Consider the following 21,894-nt stretch of genomic DNA (forward strand, 5'->3'; position numbering starts at 1 on the left):
TTTTTTTGTCGCGGGCAAATGTTTTTATGAGTTGGGAACGCGTCCCCAAACCACCTTCAAGGCGTTCTCAGCATCGACTGATGATCAACACATAAACAAGACAATCAATCAGCCAAATATCAAGGTTAAGTTGACAGTTTTTTTCGATTATCGAGGTGTGGAATTCCTTCGAATTCCTTCCGACCCGCCAAACTGTCCGTTTTGAGTCAATTAAAGACATTAAACGTGAATCGCTACGCGCATTGAAGGCTATTACGAAAATTGACTTTAACAACTGTTTCGAGGATTGGAAAAAACGTTGGCTCAAGTGTACTGAGGCCAAACAGGATAATTTCGACACTGAGCGATATGGACTGCTCTAGTACATGATCGTATACGGATTTTTTTTAGAGGTGATTTTTTACAGCTATTTGGGCCAGTCCAGATCTATATGTGCCCCCTATTTGTGAACTCACAACAGATATCGAGATAAATTTCCATAAGAAATTTAATATTTAAACAACAATTAATTTCGGCCGGTCCCTAATGGGTACCCCTTTATAAAACTGTCCACTATCATTCTCATTGCTTTTCATACCAAGTACGCGTACTTATTGCTGCTTTGCATAAGAAAGTGTGTAGTTAACTCAACCACAAAAAGGTGATGATAATAATCAACACAACAACAACAGCAACACGTACAAAAATACCAGCAATGCGCACAACAACAACAGAAAAAATACCTTAAATAGCGCATGTAATAATAATAGTGACAACAACTTTGGCATTGCTTCAGGCACGTTCTCATTTTCCCACACTTTTCGAGGTGCTGTTGACTGCTCGCCACCGATGACCAGACGAATGCGGGACGCGCGGACACGAACTGAATACAAGTAACTGGCTATGAAAATGTGAATGTGAGAACATTCTTCACTGCAATGATTAGCAATGTGCTGCTATGTTGCTGGAACTGTCGCTAATGTTGTTGGAATGTTGCTGTTGTAGTTGTTGTCGCTGTTGGATGAGCATGCAGTTATGTGAAAAGTGACTACTCGATGTACTTATGTTTGTAGGTATGCGGGTATTTAGGTATTTCTGTTTGCTCGCAAGTACAAATACGCCGGCGTATTGTTGTTGTTGTTGTGACAGTGTAGCTTTTTTAAAGCTTTTATTTTTTATTTTTATTATTCTTACGTCTTGGCGAGTGGACACTCCCTGCTTGGCACGGCGGAGCGCGACTACTTTATTATGCTGGTCAAGATGCCACAACGGCAACATGCCAATCGTTATTTTAACGGATCTCGTTAACGTAATAACGTTATTAATGTCAGTGTGATTAACCTATGAATTTAGTGGGTTCGACATGGAATGGTCGGCTTGAGCGCGAGCAGTTAGCGGTAAGGCGACTGCCGGTGTTCGCGTTTATTGCGTATAATTTAGGCAGCCGCGGGCTAACCAAAATGATGGGCAGTGATGATTAACAACAACAAACACAAAACCACAACGACAACTGCAACAAAGTGAAAAAAAATTACAAAAACAACTAAAAAATACTCTAGCTGCCGTTTAGTCACTAACAGCAATCATTGCAAATCAGCATCGCTTGTTGTTGCTGCTGCTGTTATTGTAATTGGCTGCGCTCAAGCGCTGAGTCAGCAAAATATATGTACATACATATACATACATACATATTTGCATCATAGTATTTCAACTGGCAATTTTAATCACGAAATGCCTTAGTGTTATTGTTTTTTCCCTTCCGGAAGCAAGATTCGCGTATTTTTCGACAATATTTTGAGAATCTCGCCGCATTTTAGCTGGAATTGTTTGCTGACTTGTGGCGTGTGACGGGGAACTACTCACGTACTGGAGAACTTAATCAAATATTTCATTTCAACAACTTGTCATAGCATTTCTTATTTACAAGTATGTACTTACATATTAGAAATTTAAAAAAGCCCTTAATATTGTAGAGGTACTAAGATCGGTTTACACGTTGACGTTGACATTTCGAAGAATAACATGGTGAAATACCTAAACTTTTTGAAGTCATCATCACAGAGCAAATGACTTTTTCGGTTTCTCCGTTAATTTCTTGTTTTTAGCTCGAACTTGTTAACAGTAAATTTACATTAAAAAATTTGCTGGATTTTGTGAATCATGTAACAATAGGTCCAAATGCTGATGTTTGGTTGTCTGCTCATGAATTTTCCTATGCTGGAATCTAGTACTAGAGATAACCATATTTCGGGCCCGACAAAGTCGATCAGCCTCAACCCATTTGGGGATGTTTCATTATGGAGCCTGAATTTACCGACCGGTGTGCCGTTGTTTGTGACCGTTGTTGTGGATTGTGGCTAGACGTTCATCTACTGGAGGGAATGCCAGGACTCGGCGACGGTGTCTCTCTTCCACTGCGAATCCCACACCAATTTGTGCTCCTTTATCTGGCCACTGTAAAAAAATCGCCAAATTTAGCTGAAATTTTAATTTTTTAGTAAAAATGTCTTCCAAATATCTAATTTTCAGTTGTTTTTCTTTCGTCCAAGTTCTAAGCTAAGGTTTTAACTAAAATGCGTATTTTTTCACTTAAGATGATCCTGTAGGGAGTTATCCTCCCAACGCGGGCGCATATTTTTTGCGAGGGGCACCGGACCGAGTCAAAAAAAAAAAAAAATCCAAAAATTTCAGAGTTTCTTTATTAATAGTGCTTGTTTGTAACAATAAAATATTGTAATAAAACATTTCATGTTTTATATGAGAAAAATATTGTTGAAAAAAGGTTGTTTTTACCGACGAAACCCATGTAATCCTTTAAGTGAACTTCTCTTCATGGTACCGATTTTGTGTATCGAAGGAATTATAACTATAATTTTATTCGGATCACCCTAATACGGATAGTTATGTGTATTTATGCAAGATCTTGAAACTGCGGAAGTTCTACTTATTATTAGATAAACTTAATTAGATTTATAATTTAAAATTATTTTCGTATAATTATAATAAGTAGACGCCTCTCTTAACGTTGTAAGATCCCTACATACGAGTATGTAAGTGGTAAACAAAATAGCACAGATTCATATCGCACTGCAGTACATGTAAAATGTAATTACATGGCTTTTATCAGCTAAATACAAAATCAGGGCGAAAATTTATGCTGTTAATGACATGACACATCACAGTGAGGCAATTTTCATTTGCGCTGAAAGCTAAATTGAAATATACAAGCCGCTCTATTCGAGAAGGATAAATAAGTATTAAAAAGTTTTTTATCGAACTAGAAATTTCTAATTCACTAGAACATTACGAAGAAGCATACTATAATAATTAGTATTGGAATATGGGCGTGGCTTTTCTACTGATTAGCATAGTGTACTTATCCCCTACAACTCACACACTATGTATTCGATAAACACGGGAATGTTGAGTAACTTGTAGAATTTGGTCTTTGTTCGTCGAGAGAGGACTTTACTTCTCGATTGCCTACTCAGTCCGAGGGAACACCTGTTGGCAAAAGTTATTCTGCGTTGGATTTCGAAGCTGACATTATTGTTGGTGTCGAAGTAGTACCTAGTATTCTGCGTTGGATTTCGAAGCTGACATTATTGTTGGTGTCGAAATTATCTACTACTTCGAAGCTATGACTGTCAACAGTGGCATGGGAGTTCGGAGAGGTCCTTCCCGCTCCTGATGGAGCATTTGGTATTGCTCAACGTCAGTCTGCACAGCCGTATTAGTTTTGCCGGTATACCAATTTCAGACATAGCGCCATATTAGCAGCTCTTTTTCGTGTTGTCAAAAGCAACTTTGAAATCCATGAAGTGGTGGTATGTGTCGATACCTTTTTCACGGATCTTTTCAAAGATTATGAATATCTGGTCAGTTATTGATTTTCCAGACCAAGAGCTACACTGCGAAAGTCCAATTAGTTTGTTGACGGTGGGATTTAATCTTTCCAACAGTACGCTCGTTAGAACCTTATATGCGATGTCGAGGAGGCTTATCCCACTGTAGTTGGCGCAGATTGTGGATTCTTGCTCTTTGTGGATTGGGCAGAGCAAGAGAGATTCAATTGTCGAGTATGCTTTCTTCAGACCATATTTTACAACAGAGCCGCTCAAAATTTTTCATGCCTATACTCGGAGTATAGGCAAGCAAATGCAGTCGAAGCATGTACGCTATGACGCTAATTCTGCCAGCGTCAAAAATACACTCGAAATACAAGAATTCAGTTTCGAATAAGCATATAGAGGACTTAATGAGAATCAAAACTTACGATCTTGAAGTCGATATGGAAAAAATCATGGAAAGTTAAAAAAAAATTATTGTTGTTCTTAATTGCTTTTTTAATCAAAAACCATAATTTTTGATTTTTTCTAAATTTTTAATAACAAAATAACCAAATAGCACGATTTCACTCAGTGTACTAACCCTGCGAGAAGCATACTGGTAAAATGACTAGTAAAACGACCTGGAGCCGTGACGGGGACTTTCCGTAAATCTTTCAGTCACACTCTTAAGAGCCATGGGAACTTTTTTGACCGTTTCTTTTCATTACGTACCTAATTGTGTGATTGTATATACCGTTCTTACTCAAAGCTTAGTAGCATAACAAAATGTATAGCTGCACCGCTCATTCACGTTATATGTGCCCGGTGTTTTACCAGTAAATTAACTAGTGGCCTTTCCGCAGATTTACTAGTTTACTGACGGTCATTTTTTGAGAAAATGTGTGGTGAAATGAGAGTAAAACTTCTAGTGATTTGACAATTTTTTTGACCGTCATTTTGCAGTTAAATACAAAGTGAAATACTAAGGTTTTTTACTTGCCATAATGGAATACCGCAAAATATATTTAGAAATAAAAATCCATTTTTTTTGTATGTTTTCTTTTATATTAAAATTTATTTTATTAAAATTTACAATTTTCTTATAAGTTTTTTTTGTTCAGCAAATAGCGTTTTTGCTTTTGCCTGTTGTGGCTTTGCTCAACGCTCTTTCGGACTTCCCTTTCGAAGTCGATGCGTCCATGCAGTTTGAAAATTTCTGAAACAAATAAAACATAATAACAGAAAACTTGGTAAATAAAGTTAACAATAGTATGAATTACCAAATAGAGCCACGCTAACTATTTTTAATTTTGAAAGCGATTTCTTCCCGCACCTCCCATCCCAATTGAACAAACTGAGGACTTCGTCGCCAAAAACTCGCTTCATAACTTCGCCAATATCCCCAGAAGTGCCCTTTAAAGTGAAAAGATATGTTATCTGCAAAGACATTTGTGATTTTGTTAATTCATAAACATGTGTACTCTAAGAAAAAAAAACAAAAACAATACTCACAACTGCATCTTCATAATTTTTTTCTAATATCTTCTCCTCCAAATCAAAGACCGCATCCAAGGTCTGCATTGGCATAAGAACTGCCAGTTCGGTGTGAAAGTCTTCGCAACTTTCTCCCGAGATGCGGCACACTGTCTGCTGCACCTTTTTTAGTAGGACTTTCGTCTCTCGCACGATTTTGTGGTGGGCCATGACATCAGTTTTATTAATTATCTGAAATATGTACATATGTAGATAGTAATAATTGATATACACCTGTGTGCACAAAAATAGCGGCTAAATTCAAAATTGAATTTTACTGCTATTTTTGCACACACAGATGTATGAAAATTTGCATTAAAAAATATATAAAATGTATACTTCTGTAAGGAAGTGACCTAAATATAATGATCACTTACGTTTTCTTCCAATTTGTCCAGGCGACTTTCCAAGTTCAATTGCTTTTCCAAAATTAAATCTAACTTGGCCATTATATCTGTAAGAATAAAATTATTTGTAGCAAGTTCATACTTCTATATACTAGGAATAATTAGTAAAAGTGCTAAAAAAAATATTGACTTTAATGTTTTACGTAAAGTGGTTAACATTACCTTTGTTTGCATCTAAGCCCTCGGAAGCAGTTGCAGTTTCTTCAGAGCAAAACATGTTTTGGCTGTGCGGAGTGAGTACTGTAAAACATTTCATAAAGTCTGAAGAAAGTTATTTCTATATTTATTTCGAAATTCTTACCTTGACTTGAAGAGCTAGCGTAAAAATTATGCGATAGTTGTACTTTTTTCCTTTTTAAGCCCTTAGGAGTGGAAGTTGATGGTGGCGTCACATTAAAAATATCATTGGGCTCCATCATATTGCTCCAACGATGCATTATTTTAAAAAGAAAAATATATATAAATTAGTGAAATTCTAAGTTGAACAGATTTGATAAACAGCAGAATAAACATACAACTAGTGTGCAAAGTCATAAAAGAGGTGGTGTAAAATTGGAATTAAAAGAAAACGATTTTCATGAGGTACGCAAAAGTATTTGTATTTAATATTTTTTTTTGGAAAACGTATTAATTCTTCACTTAACCCACTTGCTACTAAAATGCCAAGAGCAGAAAATGATTCAAGGGGTTCACTAAAGTAATTACTGATTTCTTTAAAATTGTAACCGACTACTACTTCTGCTCCCGATTCAATACTCGTATTTATGACTTTGAAAGGTCCCGTCTCTTGACTGAAGCAAAACGAATCTTTCTCTTTTTTAGGATTTATAAAAAAACGTGTCAAACATTGAATTGTTTTCTTCTATTAAATTGTTTCTTTCTTCAATTCTTAAATATAGCTGTTGCAAAATATTTGTAGGGGATTTAATAAGTTTTTTTAAGCGCTGCATGTAATTTTCAAATTTGTAAGCAGAAAATGTGTCTAAGGGACCAAATTCTGTAGCACTTTCAGTCAAATGAAGTAGGCCATGCAGGTTAAAACTTATCAAATGTTCCCCATAAATATTGCCAAACAAACTAACAAACTCCTCTAATAATTGTTGTACAATATTTGCTTCTCTTTTGTAAGACCTTTCGCAAGAGAGAATACGTATACTAGCATGTAGTAAAAGAAAATGGTAGTACAAATCTTCATCAACACAATTTTTTAAAATAAATATACCAGAGTATAATAAAAATTGTCGATATTCAGTAGATTTCCAACTTTTTAAATCATTGAGATTTCTGCAAACTCTTCCGAATTCAGAAGGAACCCAAGAAGAAACAAAATTGATCTTTTGATTCATTACGTTAACGTTTACTTTACTTACTATAAGGTGTAGCAGCTTTTTAGCTACACCTAAATCGACGAGGTGCATGGGATCTAAAGGGAATTGAGAAACCATTCCAAAAGCTGCTACTTCTAGCACGTTTTCTTGTTCCCGAAATTCTAAATTATGGTGTGCCGGATCATTTCTATTTTTGAATGAAAAATCTGTTCTTAATTCACTTAAATTTTTAGAGAAGCATACCCTTCTTTTATTAAATGTGCCTACTTGACAACATTTTGGGCAGCCGTGCTTTGAATTGTGATTTTGAACCCCAGTCACAAAAGCTCTCGCTGGCGAATCACAAGTAAACAAACGAATATTAAAACTTTTCAAAATTGGATTTATTAAACCGACTTTTAACCCGTTTTTTCTCAAGTACACTACCTCGTCACAAAATTCTTTCATAAATTCATTTGTGCAATTTGGTTTCTGTTTTCCTGAGAAGCAGGCAATAGTGAAAGGAGTGGTTTTCGGAAAGCCAACAATTGAACCAAGAATGGGCCATAGGGCTCTGTTCGAACTTTTAAATAGTCTTAAGCCGTCGATTCCAACATCTATTAACACTTCACTTTTTTCATTCAAAAATGGAAATGAATTTGATTCAAAATGCTTTTGAATGCCAATATACGTAAATTCTCCGCCGGCGATATTCTTTATAACTGATTTAATTTTTGTTGTTTCAAGCACAGTTTTTGCAGACAAGGGCAAATCATGCACTCCTATTTTTCTTAAAACACTGAGCAAATCGCTCAATACGGCTTGAGACACATTATTTTTAATTGCCCATAACTTTAAATGCTTGCACTTTTCTGCACTTGAAACAACTTCATTTTCATTTTCCGACTGGCATTCTGAGCCGGAAAATGAGAAAGAATCTTCAGGAGTAGAATGTAGCGCAGCCGCGGCAGCTTCGCCATCTTCCCCATCAGCACGCGCAAATTCCGATAAACTTTCGTATCGCACTGAACTTCTTTCACACTCCTTTTTAACTTTGCACATTTCATTATAAAATGTTTTCCTCTTCATTTTTTGTATAAATAATATCACTTTACTCACCTGATGTAATTGTTTTGTTTTCTTTAATTCACTCGCGCGTCTTTTTGCGGCTTTCGCGTTCACTTGTAAATATGCAATTAATTGTGATACATATGTCGTGCTGCCACTGACATGAAAATAAATGCCACAACAGGTGGAATTGCTTTCTCTTCTTCTAATTTGCCCGAATTTTTAAAAAAGCTTTGCAAATTAATTGATTTTGTCGATTGGGCAACACCATTTTCTTTGTTTTGGTCTTTTTCGGTAAAATGAAACATTGCTCCATTCCTATGCACACAATATGCGCGAATGAATAAAGCATAATGTGAAAGTTTGATGTTGTTTCTTTTTGCCAATCATTACTACAAATTTTCAACATGCTTTTTTATGTATTGGTAAAAATGCTTGAACGTGTTTGAGAATCGGTTATGGAATTTTTGCAGGGTAAGCAAGCGCGCGCACACAATCATACGCTGGGAGATATCAAATGTGTGATTGTATGCGTTGGTAAATAAATTGCGTATTATTTTGAGCGGCTCTGTTTTACAAAGAAGCTTGCGATTTATCAGTTTTTCGTCGCCGCATGTGAATAGCTTGGCCGGTAGTCCATCATCCCCGTCGCTTTGCTGTTCTTCAGACGGGCAATTGTTGTCGATCTTCTTCATGGTCGGGCAATGGAACATCTGCTCCATCGACATCCATTTTGCTTTCACTGCCATTCAGTAGTTTAGAGAAGTATTCCCTCTATATATTCAGTATGCTCTGAGCATCAGTCACTGGATCATATCTGGGGGTTATACACAAGTATACATACATACATATATGTTATACAGTTAAATAGCTTACTTTAATTCTTAGTTGTGGCGCTTTATAATTTTTCGTTTAATGGCGTTTTGGTGGGCGTGGCGGCGGTTCGATTTGAAAACAATTTTTATCGACTCGGTTTTCGCGGGAAGTTTGACCGGACCACTGCGGTATTTGACTCGCATATTTGTTCCAATAATCTACAACCCCAACCCACTGTGCGATAGGGGCTTATTCATCGTTTGAAGTGCTTCTCCTAGAACATACCACAACGTGCGAGTACACCCTCAAAACTATGTTGTCACCTCCACTCACAACAAATACTGTTGACTTTTATACACGTAAAACTGTACTTTCGTGGTAAAAACAATAATAACGCTAAAGTACCGTTGTTGTTTTATAAAAATATTTATCGTTCGCATTTGCTGATAAGCGATAAGCAAACGTAAATAAAAATAAAAAACATATTTTTCTCAGCGCGACTAAAAGTATGTATAAATACAAATCAGTCAGTGGGTCGATAGTATGAAACAATCAATCAGTGTGCATTAATACTTAAATTCGAAGTGAGAGAAGCAAAGAAACTACTTTAAAATAATTCAAAAAACAAAGAAGTTTTCAAATACAAAAACAAAAATGCTGTGTAAAAAGTTCTACATAATATTTGCCACGTTGTTGGCCTTCTGCAATGCCAATACAATAACAACACTTGCTGATGAGGCACCTTTGGATGCGGACCAGAACCAGGAGGAGCAGCCATGCCCTGTGGTCTGTCCGGCTTTGTATGCGCCTACTTGTGGCTATGACGGCGTTGGCTATGAGCAATTCGTCAATCCCTGCATGATGCAGGTGGCCAACTGTGCGCGTAGGAAGGAACGTGCTTCACTGCATCAACGTGAGTAACCGCAGCGCAAAGTGATCGCGTAACCCCATTAGTTATTGTGTAATAAACGAAATATTTTGAATACATTTTTTACAGCTTTCGCACAGACCGACAATGATTGGTGCAGTACGAAATTGGTAAATAACCTTTATGAAATTGTGTCCAACTTCGCTGACAATTTGAACAAAGAGGAGTGCTTGAAACCCTGTCCGATGATTTACGATCCCGTGTGCATTTCGAATGGCGAATATCGTGTCACCATCGCCACCGCCTGCCAATTGGACATCTACAATTGTGCGCTGAAGGGCACTAAATGTGAGTAAAATTTGATAAAGGCATCGGGTTTTTTTATACCCAAGCATAGTTTTGGAGTATTACTTATATTATGAGGTTTATGGAATATCCCTTGTTTGTAAAAATGCCAACGAGGCAACACCGTTGTACTATATACTTGAGACAGTTGCTTTTAGCTTCGCTTTAACGAAGCGACTTTGAAAAAGTGAGCAAAATGGAACAATCTTTAAGTTAACCGAGTCTTCGTCGTGTAGCACATTTGTTGTTAACGTGAATACGAAATAATAGTGAGTTGTTCGGTTGTAATGAGAGTTCGATCGTTTAAAATGGTACAACTAACCATAAGCAACCGATTTTGCTAGGAGCCTTTGCCACGAAGTTTGCAACACCGACATGGAAACGTCGGAGAACCTATTATGTATACATATATCATACATAAATGATCAGCGTGGCGAGCTGAGTTGGTTTAGCAATGTCCTTCTTTCTATCTATGTATATACTTAATAGCGTCTATATATATACTTATATAAGTGATCTAGTCCCTCAGTTTCTGAGATAGCGATCTAAAATTTCGCAAACTACCTTGTCTCTTCAAGAAGCTACTTATTTGTCACTACCACCGATGTCGGATCACTATAGCATATAGCTGTCGTACAAGCTGACCGATCAAAAACCAGTCTTTGTGTGGAAAACTTTTTTATTTGATATGATATCATCACAAAATTTGACAAAGAATATTGTCCTTATCAACGCCACGTTCTTCGAACATATTGTTCCGATCGGACTACTACAGTTTATAGCTACCATACAAACTGACCAATCAAAATTAATATTAATTTTTCCGTTTTAATGACAATCGGGACAAAATTTCACGGGTCTACGCAACCGGAACGGACCTGGGTTTTTTAACCGGCCAAGGACTGTCAACTCGACAGAATTCTGCCACTACAACAACTATTCAGTTTTTTTCCTTTTTTTATGCTGTAAAAATGGACCTGTGAAGGCACTGCTTTGGTGCAGCCGAAAAAACGGTTCACATTTTAGAAATAATTTACTTTTGAAACATGCACTGGTTATAAAAAAATTTTGTCAGCTTCTCATTCTACATACATATCTTATCTTATCTTTGAAATGCTAACTTTTACTTGTTTAACTTATACTCTTTGCAGTGGAATCCAAGCTCTTCAGAATACTGAGTACCAGGAAATGCGAGCTGAACTAAACTCAACAGACAAACAATCATCGATTGACAAAATTTCAAATAACAATGAGTTAAGAAATCATAGAAAGTTTCTAAAATGTTCTTTTTTTATATAAAGTTTTTTGGGTTTCTTAATGAACCTGTTCCAATAAATACATATGTGATTATGAATATAAAAATGTAATAGAATTTATAGTATAATGTAGTAGTCATTTGGTTAGTTAAGTAGGTATACGTGCTCTTTTTATTGTGCAATAAATATATTGTTCTTATCGATAAAACGGCAGTTCTCTAAATCACTCGATTTATGTCTCAGACAATTTACGAAACACTGATTATTCTGATAAGTTAAAAATAACAAAGGTTTTTATAAACACGTAATTACGTTTATTTATATTAGGATTGTAAAATTTAAATCTACACCTCTCAGTATACGAGTATATATCGTCACGTAAAATGTAAAATAACGTAACATCACTTTTCATAAGTTTGCAGGCGAAGGAAAAACGAGATAATAGAAACAACTCATATTGAAAAAAATTTGAGTTTTGGTTATAAAATGGGTATATATTGGTTAAATCTAACAGCGGAAGCTCAAAATTTTATGCTACATATATGTACATATGTAATATGCTACAGTGGACCGTAAGCAATAAAAAACTTAATTTCCCTTTTTTTGAAAAAGCAATTTTGCATTTTATATAACATGAATGTCAAATCTTAGATATGAGTTAATTTAAGACTGTTTTTTTTTTTCTTCAAACCCTTTTGATATTCATTCCGTCTAAATAGTGGCAGTCAGGTCTGTTCGGGCCAATATCTTGCCAACGCAAGCGTAGTTCGCAAGGTGAAAGGAAAATTCGTAAAAATAATATTTCCAATATATCCGAATAATAATTAGAAATATCGATTTCTTAGCATTATATTCAGAATTTTATATTATACATATATGTATAATTTTCATAATCCCAAAATCTTCTCCGGCTCCCAAGCAGGACTGTTTCATTGATGTTATTCCAGCTTTCTGTTTATGATTCATAACAAAGAAACTTTATTGTTCGAGACGAAACTCGTGAGAAAACTAGAAAAAAACTGAATAACTTAAGTCAAAATTTTTATTATTTTTGTTTACAAGGCTTTATATTTTATACCCGATAATTTCACTGAATCATGGCCAGCAAGCGACAGCTGACAACATTGATATGCTGCAATATTTATACTCTTGCAACATATTACTACAGAGTAATAATACTACTAGGGCAAAAAATAGTAAGACTTTGCTAATAATTAATCTTAATTTATTCTTCAAAATCCAACTTAGCCCAAATACACTTCTTCTTCTTCTTTACTGGCGTAGATACCGCTAACGCGATTATAGCTATATAGTTTCTTCTTTTCGCTACGTGGCGCCAATTGGATATTCCAAGCGAAGCCAGGTCCTTCTCCACCTGGTTCTTCCGTGGCCAACGCGCAAAGGATCATAAATCTTTCGCAGAAGTTTACTTTTACCGAAAACTCGTAACGTCGACTCCTCAGTTGTTGTCGTCGTCCAAGCCTCTGCACCATATAGCAGGACGGGAATTATGAGCGACTTATAGAGTTTAACCTTTGTTCGTCGAGAGAGGACTTTACTTCTCAATTGCTTACTCAGTCCGAAGTAGAATCTATTGGCAAGAGTAATCCTGCGTTGGATTTCCAGGCTGACATTGTTGGTGGTGTTAATACTGGTTCCTAAATAGACAAAATTATCTAAAACTTCAAAGTTATGACTGTCAACAGTGACGTGGGAGCCAAGTCGCGAGTGCGACGACTGTTTGTTTGATGACAGGAGATATTTCGTCTTGCCCTCGTTCACTGCCAGTACCATTTTCATTGCTTCTGTGACCAGTCTGGAGAAAGCAGAACTAACGGCGCTGGTGTTGAGGCCGATGATATCAATATCATCTCTTAGCTTGCCCCGATGTTTGTAATACCAAGAAGAAAACTTTGGGGACCCTGGACTCCTTGACAATAGCTCGGCTTCAATTTGCCACCGTGAGACTACCTCCAAGTGTGGTCGTCAGCTTTTCCCCTTATACTTCAAATCCGTGAGCAATGCTGGAGTACATGTTCAGAGTTGTCTACACACTCTGTACACGTCGGATAATATGGACTTAAGTCATGACGATATTTGCATAGATAGGCCACTGAGTATTTGGGTCAGGTAGAAATCCATGTCTTCATCTTGTCTATCTAGCCACAAATGTATGTCCTAAATCCGGCTGTGTGTCTACCGTCCTTTGCACGAAGTTTGCCACCGTTGTTGGCACATTGCGATACGACATCGCTGAGGATGCAAACTATCCACTAGAGTAAAACCGATCCATGGTTACTCAAATTACCGACTCGCTGGGCGATTATGTCGATCGAATATTGGACGCAATATTTTGGCAATGAAACATTTTTTTTTTATTATTTTTGTAATAAATTGCCTGCCCGATCAACTCCAATGACAGTATTGTCTAATCGCCAACCGCACGTCTCAAAAAAAAAAAAAAACATTCGTTGTATTCAAATCGAAGTGAAAATGCTGAATTCCGTCAAAAGCGCCATTTATCGCGTTGAATTGACAATTTTGATAAAAGAGTTACCCAGAAAAGATTTTCTAATCAAGCTACACCCATCTAAATGAGAGAAAGAGTTAAATGTTCATTTCATTCAATGTTTTCGATAAAAAACAACAAATATTTGCCTGATTTGAAACAAAGATACCTGTTCTCAATACTTGGCCAGCACACTTCGTCGCCACCTTCGCGTTGTTCTCCGCGTGCTTTGTTTATTTTGCCACAAATACCGAACCATCAATTGTGCGATGTCAACGCCTTGGGTTTTTAGTGTTTACTCCCCACCGCAGTGTAGGCGCTAAACGCCGCAACCTTTTTGGCTGCATCCATCAAAACAGTCATTAACGCTACAACAACTTCGATTGTTACGACGCGTCACTGGTTTGTTTACATGCGAGTGTGCAAGTGTATGCGTGTGCACATAGTGTTGTTTTGCTGCAAGAGCGGCAACTTTTGTTTTGTGGCGCATTGCTGTCGATCGGTTGATTGGTTTTCCAACTTCATTGCGCATGCGCAGCACACTTGCGAAGGCCGCAGAGCCCAGTCGACGTGGTTACCTCGTTTATTTGTGGCGTAGACTTGGCGATTACTACGCGTTAACACCCTTTTTCGTTTTGTACAATTTATTTTTCTTATTTTTTAATTGCATAATTATTCTTTGTTTTATTGACATACAAGTGTGTGTTCTGTGTCCGGGTATTTGGGACTCAACTCCATTCAATGCGCCGTGTTCTGAGAACACTTATGATCCAACGCGGCGGTGGCAATCAGACACTGTTAAAACGCGCGATGCTTATCATACTGCGAGGCATGCGGATGGACGCGCGATAACGTTTAACGTTTTAAAAATAATAATACAAACAGTAAAAAACAACAACAGCACATTTACTGAAAAGAAGAACAACAACGTAGAACAAATACTGAAATGGTTATTTAAGCGAACAATTTTGTTTCTTGGTTGACATGTTGGCAAGTTTGTATGTCTGCGCAAACATACATATATATTTATCGATAAACGAGTGTCTTATTGTTTGTTCGTTCGCTCGTTTGTTTTGAACCCACTGCTTAATATTGTGCGCAGAGTATTACAGACTTGTGGGCGAAAGGAATAAAATTAGTTCTTCTTTTTATGTCAGCTAAGCTACTAAACGAAAAATTTGCATCGAAATCAATAAAATCCAGGGGTTACATGGTTAGTTTCGATCTCCACTAAAAATGACATATTCGGTCTTCTCAACGTGCGTAAAGAGTGGCTGACTGCACGGTAAACCTAAGAAGGGTTACCAGTTAAGACCGCATTGTGATTCAGGTTAATATGGCTATATTCGAATGTCCACGTCTGAATGGGAAGAAGTCTTCAAGCGATCCTTAACTTACCAAAAGCGTCATGGAGCTCTGGCACCTATATTTAAAAACATTGACTCGGCGATGACTTATTTCGGAGCTCTGTAGCCTCTTTAAAAATATTGAGTCGTCAGCTCACTTCAGATAAGCCAACTTTCGTAAGAAATAGAGTGAACAGTACAACAACAGCAAAACGATAACAACAACTTCAGCGTAGGTAAGAGCGGCTCAGGAACTAGACGTAAGTTTACCCTTCTGGACGCCATATTGCTAGAGGAAAGTGCGTCGTTTGAAGAACATGTCAGAGATGATGATGACATGCCCCCATGCAACGGCACTCTTCAGACGACATGTACTGCACCCAAGAAGCCGGTTTGCGCCATGGAGTCAGAACTTCCCAGCTCCTGATTCTAGACTGCGCAGCACTCTGTAGACGCAGGATCAAAGCCTTTGGATCTAGAAAAACCGAATAGGGATCATATCGTCCCAATAGCACGAATCAGGTTACTTATTAGTGATATGGACCTGTACGATTCGAGGAGGAAGCGCACAGTAGACCTTATGTCGCGATGGTGTAAAAACTCACTTTATTTCAATCTATCTGATAGAATAATTCCAAATTGATATCATATTCTGATCAATGCTTGACAGGGGAACCACTGCTCGTTTACATACTAATGCAAGTTTTCGAGAGAAATGTTTTGCAGAATATTATTGGACTTTTGCGCTTTGGCAATGGCGGATATCGTATTGATTGGAAGGATGAGCTGTATTAGTTATACGACAACATTGACATATGTACATAGTTCAGCGAATTGAGAAACAGCGGCTACGCTGACTAATTCATGTAGACCGTATGGATGAAAAAAGTCCAGCTCTGTAAGTATTCGACGTAGTACCTGCCGGGGGAAGCAGATGAAGGAGAAGTGCTCCACTCCTTTAGTGAGATCAGGTGGAGAAGGACTTGACATCACTTGGTATCTCGAATTGGCGCTTTTGTTAACTCGAAAGGAGAAGAAGAAAATAAAGTTAGCACACCTTCCCTTATCTCAGCTTCCAAATTAATTTTTTTTGCAGCTATGTTTTGCTTCCACCCGGACATGATACTTCCTTACTTATTTAATTCTTTACATTTGACCATTTGTAAGTGCGTCGTCCTCTTTCTGTCTTTTAAATTAATGTGCGCTCGGCTTTGCATACAAAAAATCACAGCAGGGCATTTCCAGCAACAAAATGCCTCATGTTAAAATATGAACACCCGCGCCGGCGCACCGCCACTACGCATTATACAAGCGTCCCATGATCATCATCATTACTGGTGAGTTCTTGGCGCTTCGCACATTCCGTAACTTCTTAATTGGTCAATTGGTGTAGCAAAGCAGACGGCTAGCAGCGAGCTTGAGCTCGAGCTCCGTAAAGACGAGCGACCGCAAGGGTGCCGCAAGTGCAACGCGCATCCGCCCGCTGCGAAACGAGTTGGAATGTCCGCTTTTTCGGAGTGTTGACACACGCTGCACACAACTTGCATTTTAATTTATTAACTCAATAAATAACAACATTTTATGATGAAAAACTCCAAGCAGGAGCTCCAACAGCCAAAACATGTCAGCACATGTGTACGATTCATATCGCCAGCGCCGAGCGTGTTGTATATGCACACAGCTGTAATAACAAATGTCGAGTTGTGGACACTTGCGCGGACCCGGCGGTCCCCTTTTCGCTCGCTGTCCACAATTAACGTGTTTGATTTGCTGCGCCCACTCGGACCCGCTGCTCGACCGCGCCAACCGCTCGCTTGCTGTCTTAGTTAATGTCGTTAGAGTCGGTGGAGGTTTTTAATGGGTGCCTTGCATATTTGCATGCTTTCCAGCAGTGGGCCGCAAGTTCCAAGAAACGCTTCTTTGTCAAATGAGGCTATCAAAGTTCTTAGTATTTATGTAAGCGCTTTAAACGTGCTTGACAAGGCTACTTGAAGGTGAACGAAAATAGTAGGGAATAAAAGAATAATATTTAATTATAAATTTCAGCATAAATAAATTATGGGTCACTCTATGGATAAACATATTAAACAGTTAGTACTGCGCACAGTAGGAACATTACCTAAGGTTTATGAGGCGGCGAAACATGTGTGACTGACGTTCGGTAGACATCCCACCTAAAGAATATGCGTATTCATAAACGTGACTCATAAAATTCTTTAGTTAAATTCTTCAAGTCGCACAATTATATAATTTGCATAAAGCAAGTTGGAAGAGTTGTAAGCGAACTGCCGACAGGTTATGACAGATGTTCAGAGAGGTCAGAAATCGCATGCTTTTAGATACATACATATGTTCTCTTGAACGCCGTCGATGTAAGGAAATAGCTTGAGCTGTCTCTTGAATTCGGAGGTATTAGGAGAGAATATTAAATGAACAGAGTAATGTCCTAAGTTCCTAAACCCATTTTCTTGTTTAAATAACATATCCTTAATACATACACAATTTAATAAAGAAAGTTGGAAGAATTCCAAGCGAATCGCAAACAGGTTACGAGTATGAAAGACCTTAACATCAATATGAATTTCTAACCTTATAAAAAGAGCAAGAGCTATCTCGTATGTCGAGAGCGCTCGCAAAGTGCTAACTTTATCTTTTACAAGGATCGCTAAAATATTGTTTCACCCTATTTTGATCCTTAAATGTGAATTAAATATCAAAGTTCTTCGCAATCAAAAGGATTACAAACTCTCTCTGGAAACAAAATAGAACATAATAAAGGTTGATCATTTTCAAGGTTCCCTACTTGTTTAAATGAAAAGCACAGAAACTTCAAATTTTATGGGGAATGCTTATTATCATTCCAAATAACATTTTTTGGCATTTATTTTTTGAAGATTACCTCGCTCACATGTTGGCCGTGGCTATGTCTTAGATGGTCCATCCGTGGAGTCCAATTTTCGATGAAACGTTCGGGCGTTTCGACCGATAATTGGCGACTGAGACGCGTGATGTTTTGCTCCAAGGCCTGAACAGAAGCGGAGTTGTCCACATAGACTTCAAACTTTACATATTACCACAGGAAAAATTCTAATGGTGTGATAACACACGATCTTTCTAGCCAATCGACCGGCCCGAAACGTGAAATTATCTGCGAAAGTGTTCTCTCAATAAACCCATTGATTGATACAATGGGTGGGAAGTGGCGCCGTCTTGTTAAAACCAAATATCGATGAGATCACAAGCTTCACTTTCGGGCATCAAAATATCGGTTATCACTGCGCGATAACGGTCGCCATTGATGGTTACTATATCCCGGGCATTATATTTGAAGAAATATTGACCAATGATTCCACTCCAAACCGTTGTTTTTTTCGGATGAAATGGCCACTCTAGAACTTTTCAGGTTTCTCTTTTTCCAAATGAGCCAATTTTGCTTGTTTATATAATATATCCATTGGACCAGAAATTGGCTTCATCGCTGAACAAAATTTGTGTCGAAAACATCGTATCTTTTTAAAACTTTTCAAGAGTCCATGGAACGAAGCGATGTCGACGTAAAATGCGTAAAAGTCGTGCCATACGTCAGTCCGAGTTGCTGCGAACGGCATCGAATTGACTCTCCACGGTCTTTGTGTAGTTTTTCATTGATGAAATGTCAAATCATACTGAACAAAAATAACATGACAGCTTGAGTCGGCTCATGCGTGGTCTGTCAAGAAGCCTATTAAAGAAGTACCTTTTCTTGGATCATTCATTATGTCATATACTATCCGTACTTGATTTCAAGTGAAATCCCAATCCTGCCCAATGAATACCACTAATTCGAATAAAATGTTTCGCGTTCGTGCCATTAGCATGCGAGGAATCAACAGAGGGGGTGGACCATCGGCGCTTGAGCTCGTTCCTTTGCATATGTTTCACATGATTAGAGGAGTTCTCAGACTAACTGCATATCTGCGATATCAGACTATCCTTTTGATTGCGAATCAGTGACAGTCGAGTTACGTCCTAACAGGCCTGATTAGCCCCTGTTAGTCTTTCGAGTTTTTTTGTTTTGCATAAGTGTACTGCAGGGTTCAATGATGTTGATGTAATATTGTTTTGACAGCGCTGCCTTTGATCACTGTACACCTACAAACTAGACTAATATAATTTTTTGTTACCTAAAACTGCTTAAGTATAAAAGACTAATTTGTTGCTAACTGAGATTAGTGTTCATTATATGACGCGCGACATTGAGTGTTTTTTACTTTTGAAGCCTCGTCGGCATTATGTTATTAAACAAACGTGTAATTTTAATTGTCTCAAAGTGTGATTAATTATAATAAAAATAGAGCTTAACGCAAATTTGCAACTTGAACAGTTTATTTCATCATACCCGTGTTAGTCAAGTATTTGCTCTATAAAACAATACTCCAAATCGATAGCTAATTCTTCAGCTGGACACTTGAGACGTAACCTTCCGAGTGCTGATTACTATTCACAATAAAAAAGTACCGGCTTTGGAACACACATTTAGCTTTCATACGTATCTCTCTTAAATAACGTTATTAGAATGTATCAAATAGGGATTTAGATATAGCGGCAACTGAAGTATTCGGCAGACTTTTAAATAAATTTAAAATATTCCATAGTAAAGGGATTATTAAATATATGCGTCAGTGGAGATTTTTTTTAAGTGGTCTTGGACTTTAAGTGTAATTGGTTGGTAAGGGCCGCATAAGTTTTTTATTAACTTCGGGTAACTTGAAAAATAAAAAAGATAATATTTTTGTTCTTTGAAAATCTCAATGTTTTATAATTGTTAAATATTTTCAGAAGAACATTCGAAAATTTATATATTGTAATTGAGGGAGATGTGGGATAGGATCTAGGTTCAGTAACTTTAAAATATAGCCTTTAAAAATGACGCTCCATTGATTGGAGAAATCATACAGGTTTCATACTTTTTCAGAGAGTGAAGTAGGCTCATGGCTTATCTTGTTGCCGAGTTTACGAAAATGCCAAAGGACTCAACGACCATATATTCTGAAAAATAGAGACTCTTTGCGATCTTAATAGTAATTTATGAATTTTTAAGAAGCACATCTAGTTTGAATTTCTAAAAATGAGAGGAGACTTAAATGTCTCTTCTCTTCCATGAGGTAATACTTAGTCCAGTGGTCACATGAGATGCGAGTAAATTAGATTTAGCGGATTAAAGTTCCGCACTTCGCCTATAACTTCTCCCTGCTATAAAAAAAAAAAACAAAAAAAAAACTAAAAATATGGCGAAGCAAAAATATTTTAGAGTTACATACGATCCTGTTTCGACGGTTTCGTTGGATCATAGAGAAAGGAAATGTTAGATCAGCAGCGTTCGCTAGACAAGCAAAGATTTAGTTAGAGTCATGCGGGCACTCTTTGCAACCAGACTAATTTTCGGTATGTCGGGGTCAATAGGTAAGATTTGAACTTGCAATGGCCAGAAGGACGTTGTCATATTAGATTCTCAAGTCAACTCGTGCTCTTTGCCTGCAATGGGTGGTTCACCATAAATCAAAGGACGCCATTCACTGGTAGGGAGGTGAATTCGGTAATGGCTTCACTGTAAATGATGGTCTGTCTGGCATATTTTTCAATCTCCAGATTTTCTACTAGCGTTGAGTAATTGACTGTGTCAAAAGCCGTTTGACGAGTCCACTGCTAGTAGGATCATCCTAACAGATAGGAGTTTTTGATTTACACTACGAACTATCTATAGTGTACTATTCGCAATACCATTACCCATCTTGAGACTCAGCATTCATGCTTGGATAATATAAATACAGCTTGTGCAAAAACCCTCCCAAGCGACATCACTCCGCTGTGTGGGCACTTCAAAAGTTCCAAAAAGATCCGACGTTTTCGAGCCAAATTTTGTTCGGCGATGAAGCCAATTTCTGACTCATTGGGTATGTAAGGTGACCAAAAAAATTGCCACATTTAGGACTTAGAGCCTAAAGAGATTCAAGAGCTGCCATTTCATCCAGAAAAAACAACGGTTTGGTGTGTTTTATGGAACGTGGATTTATCGGTCAGTATTTCTTCAAAAATTATACCGATGAGAACGTAACTGTCAACGGCGACCGTTATCGCGCCATAATAACCGACTATTTGAAGCCTGAAATTGAAGCTCGTGATCTTGGCGACATTTGGTTTTAACAAGAGGGCGCCACTTCCCACACATGGCATCAATCAATGGATTTATTGAAAGAACATTTCAGTGAGTAGATAATTTCACGTGCTGGGCCGGTCGATTGGTCACCAAGATCGTGTAATATCACACGGTTAGATTTTTCCTGTGGGTATATGTAAAGTTTAAAGTCTATACGAACAATCCCGCTTCAATTCAAGCCTTGGAGCAAAACATCACGCGTAGCATTCGCCAGTAACCAGTCGAAATGCTCGAACGAGTCATCGAAAGTTGGACTCAAAGGATGGATCATCTGAGAAGTAGCCGCGGTTAACATTTGAAAAAGATTATCTTCAAAAAATAAATGCCAAAGCATGTTATTTCGAATGATAATAAACATTCCCCAATAAATTTTAATTTTCTGTGGTTTTTCTTCAAAGAAGTAGGGAAAATCGAAATGAATCAGCCCATAGATT

The 21,894-nt window shown here is 37.6% G+C and overlaps 2 protein-coding genes across 3 annotated transcripts; one reads left to right on the top strand and one right to left on the bottom strand.

The window, feature by feature from the left end:
• Positions 1 to 4,653: 4,653 nt before the first annotated feature.
• On the bottom strand, positions 4,654 to 8,312 carry LOC115066672 (uncharacterized). Of its 2 annotated transcripts, XM_049447640.1 has the most exons (7): positions 8,176 to 8,312; positions 6,051 to 6,172; positions 5,912 to 5,989; positions 5,720 to 5,796; positions 5,322 to 5,534; positions 5,090 to 5,246; positions 4,654 to 5,025 (listed from the first exon to the last, which is right to left on the bottom strand). In XM_049447640.1, exons 2-7 carry the CDS (start codon positions 6,166 to 6,168, stop codon positions 4,910 to 4,912), a joined length of 759 nt encoding a protein of 252 aa, XP_049303597.1. In that variant the 5' UTR covers positions 6,169 to 6,172; positions 8,176 to 8,312; the 3' UTR covers positions 4,654 to 4,909. The 2 variants fall into 2 exon arrangements, with proteins under 2 accessions (XP_049303597.1, XP_029409210.2); XM_029553350.2 differs by lacking the exon at positions 8,176 to 8,312 and having other exon boundaries at positions 6,051 to 6,734.
• A 1,158-nt stretch (positions 8,313 to 9,470) lies between these two features.
• On the top strand, positions 9,471 to 11,491 carry LOC105221993 (enhancer of split M1 protein). The gene is made up of 3 exons (XM_011199149.4): positions 9,471 to 9,853; positions 9,938 to 10,156; positions 11,305 to 11,491. The coding sequence occupies exons 1-3, from the start codon at positions 9,595 to 9,597 to the stop codon at positions 11,355 to 11,357; spliced, it is 531 nt and encodes a 176-aa protein (XP_011197451.2). The 5' UTR covers positions 9,471 to 9,594; the 3' UTR covers positions 11,358 to 11,491.
• Positions 11,492 to 21,894: the final 10,403 nt, after the last annotated feature.

Source organism: Bactrocera dorsalis, chromosome 2 (genome assembly GCF_023373825.1).
Source record: "Bactrocera dorsalis isolate Fly_Bdor chromosome 2, ASM2337382v1, whole genome shotgun sequence".
Taxonomy (NCBI): domain Eukaryota; kingdom Metazoa; phylum Arthropoda; class Insecta; order Diptera; family Tephritidae; genus Bactrocera; species Bactrocera dorsalis.

What these genes read in the sequence shown, in the direction of transcription:
- LOC115066672 (XM_029553350.2), bottom strand. Translation starts at nt 6,186, where the DNA reads ATGCATCGTTGGAGCAATATGATGGAGCCCAATGATATTTTTAATGTG. An exon ending in GGGCTTAGATGCAAACAAAG is followed by an intron (nt 5,797 to 5,911) that starts GTAATGTTAACC and finishes TTATTCTTACAG; the next exon opens with ATATAATGGCCAAGTTAGAT. An exon ending in AAAATTATGAAGATGCAGTT is followed by an intron (nt 5,247 to 5,321) that starts GTGAGTATTGTT and finishes ATGTCTTTGCAG; the next exon opens with ATAACATATCTTTTCACTTT.
- LOC105221993 (XM_011199149.4), top strand. Translation starts at nt 9,595, where the DNA reads ATGCTGTGTAAAAAGTTCTACATAATATTTGCCACGTTGTTGGCCTTC. An exon ending in ACGTGCTTCACTGCATCAAC is followed by an intron (nt 9,854 to 9,937) that starts GTGAGTAACCGC and finishes CATTTTTTACAG; the next exon opens with CTTTCGCACAGACCGACAAT. An exon ending in TGCGCTGAAGGGCACTAAAT is followed by an intron (nt 10,157 to 11,304) that starts GTGAGTAAAATT and finishes TACTCTTTGCAG; the next exon opens with TGGAATCCAAGCTCTTCAGA.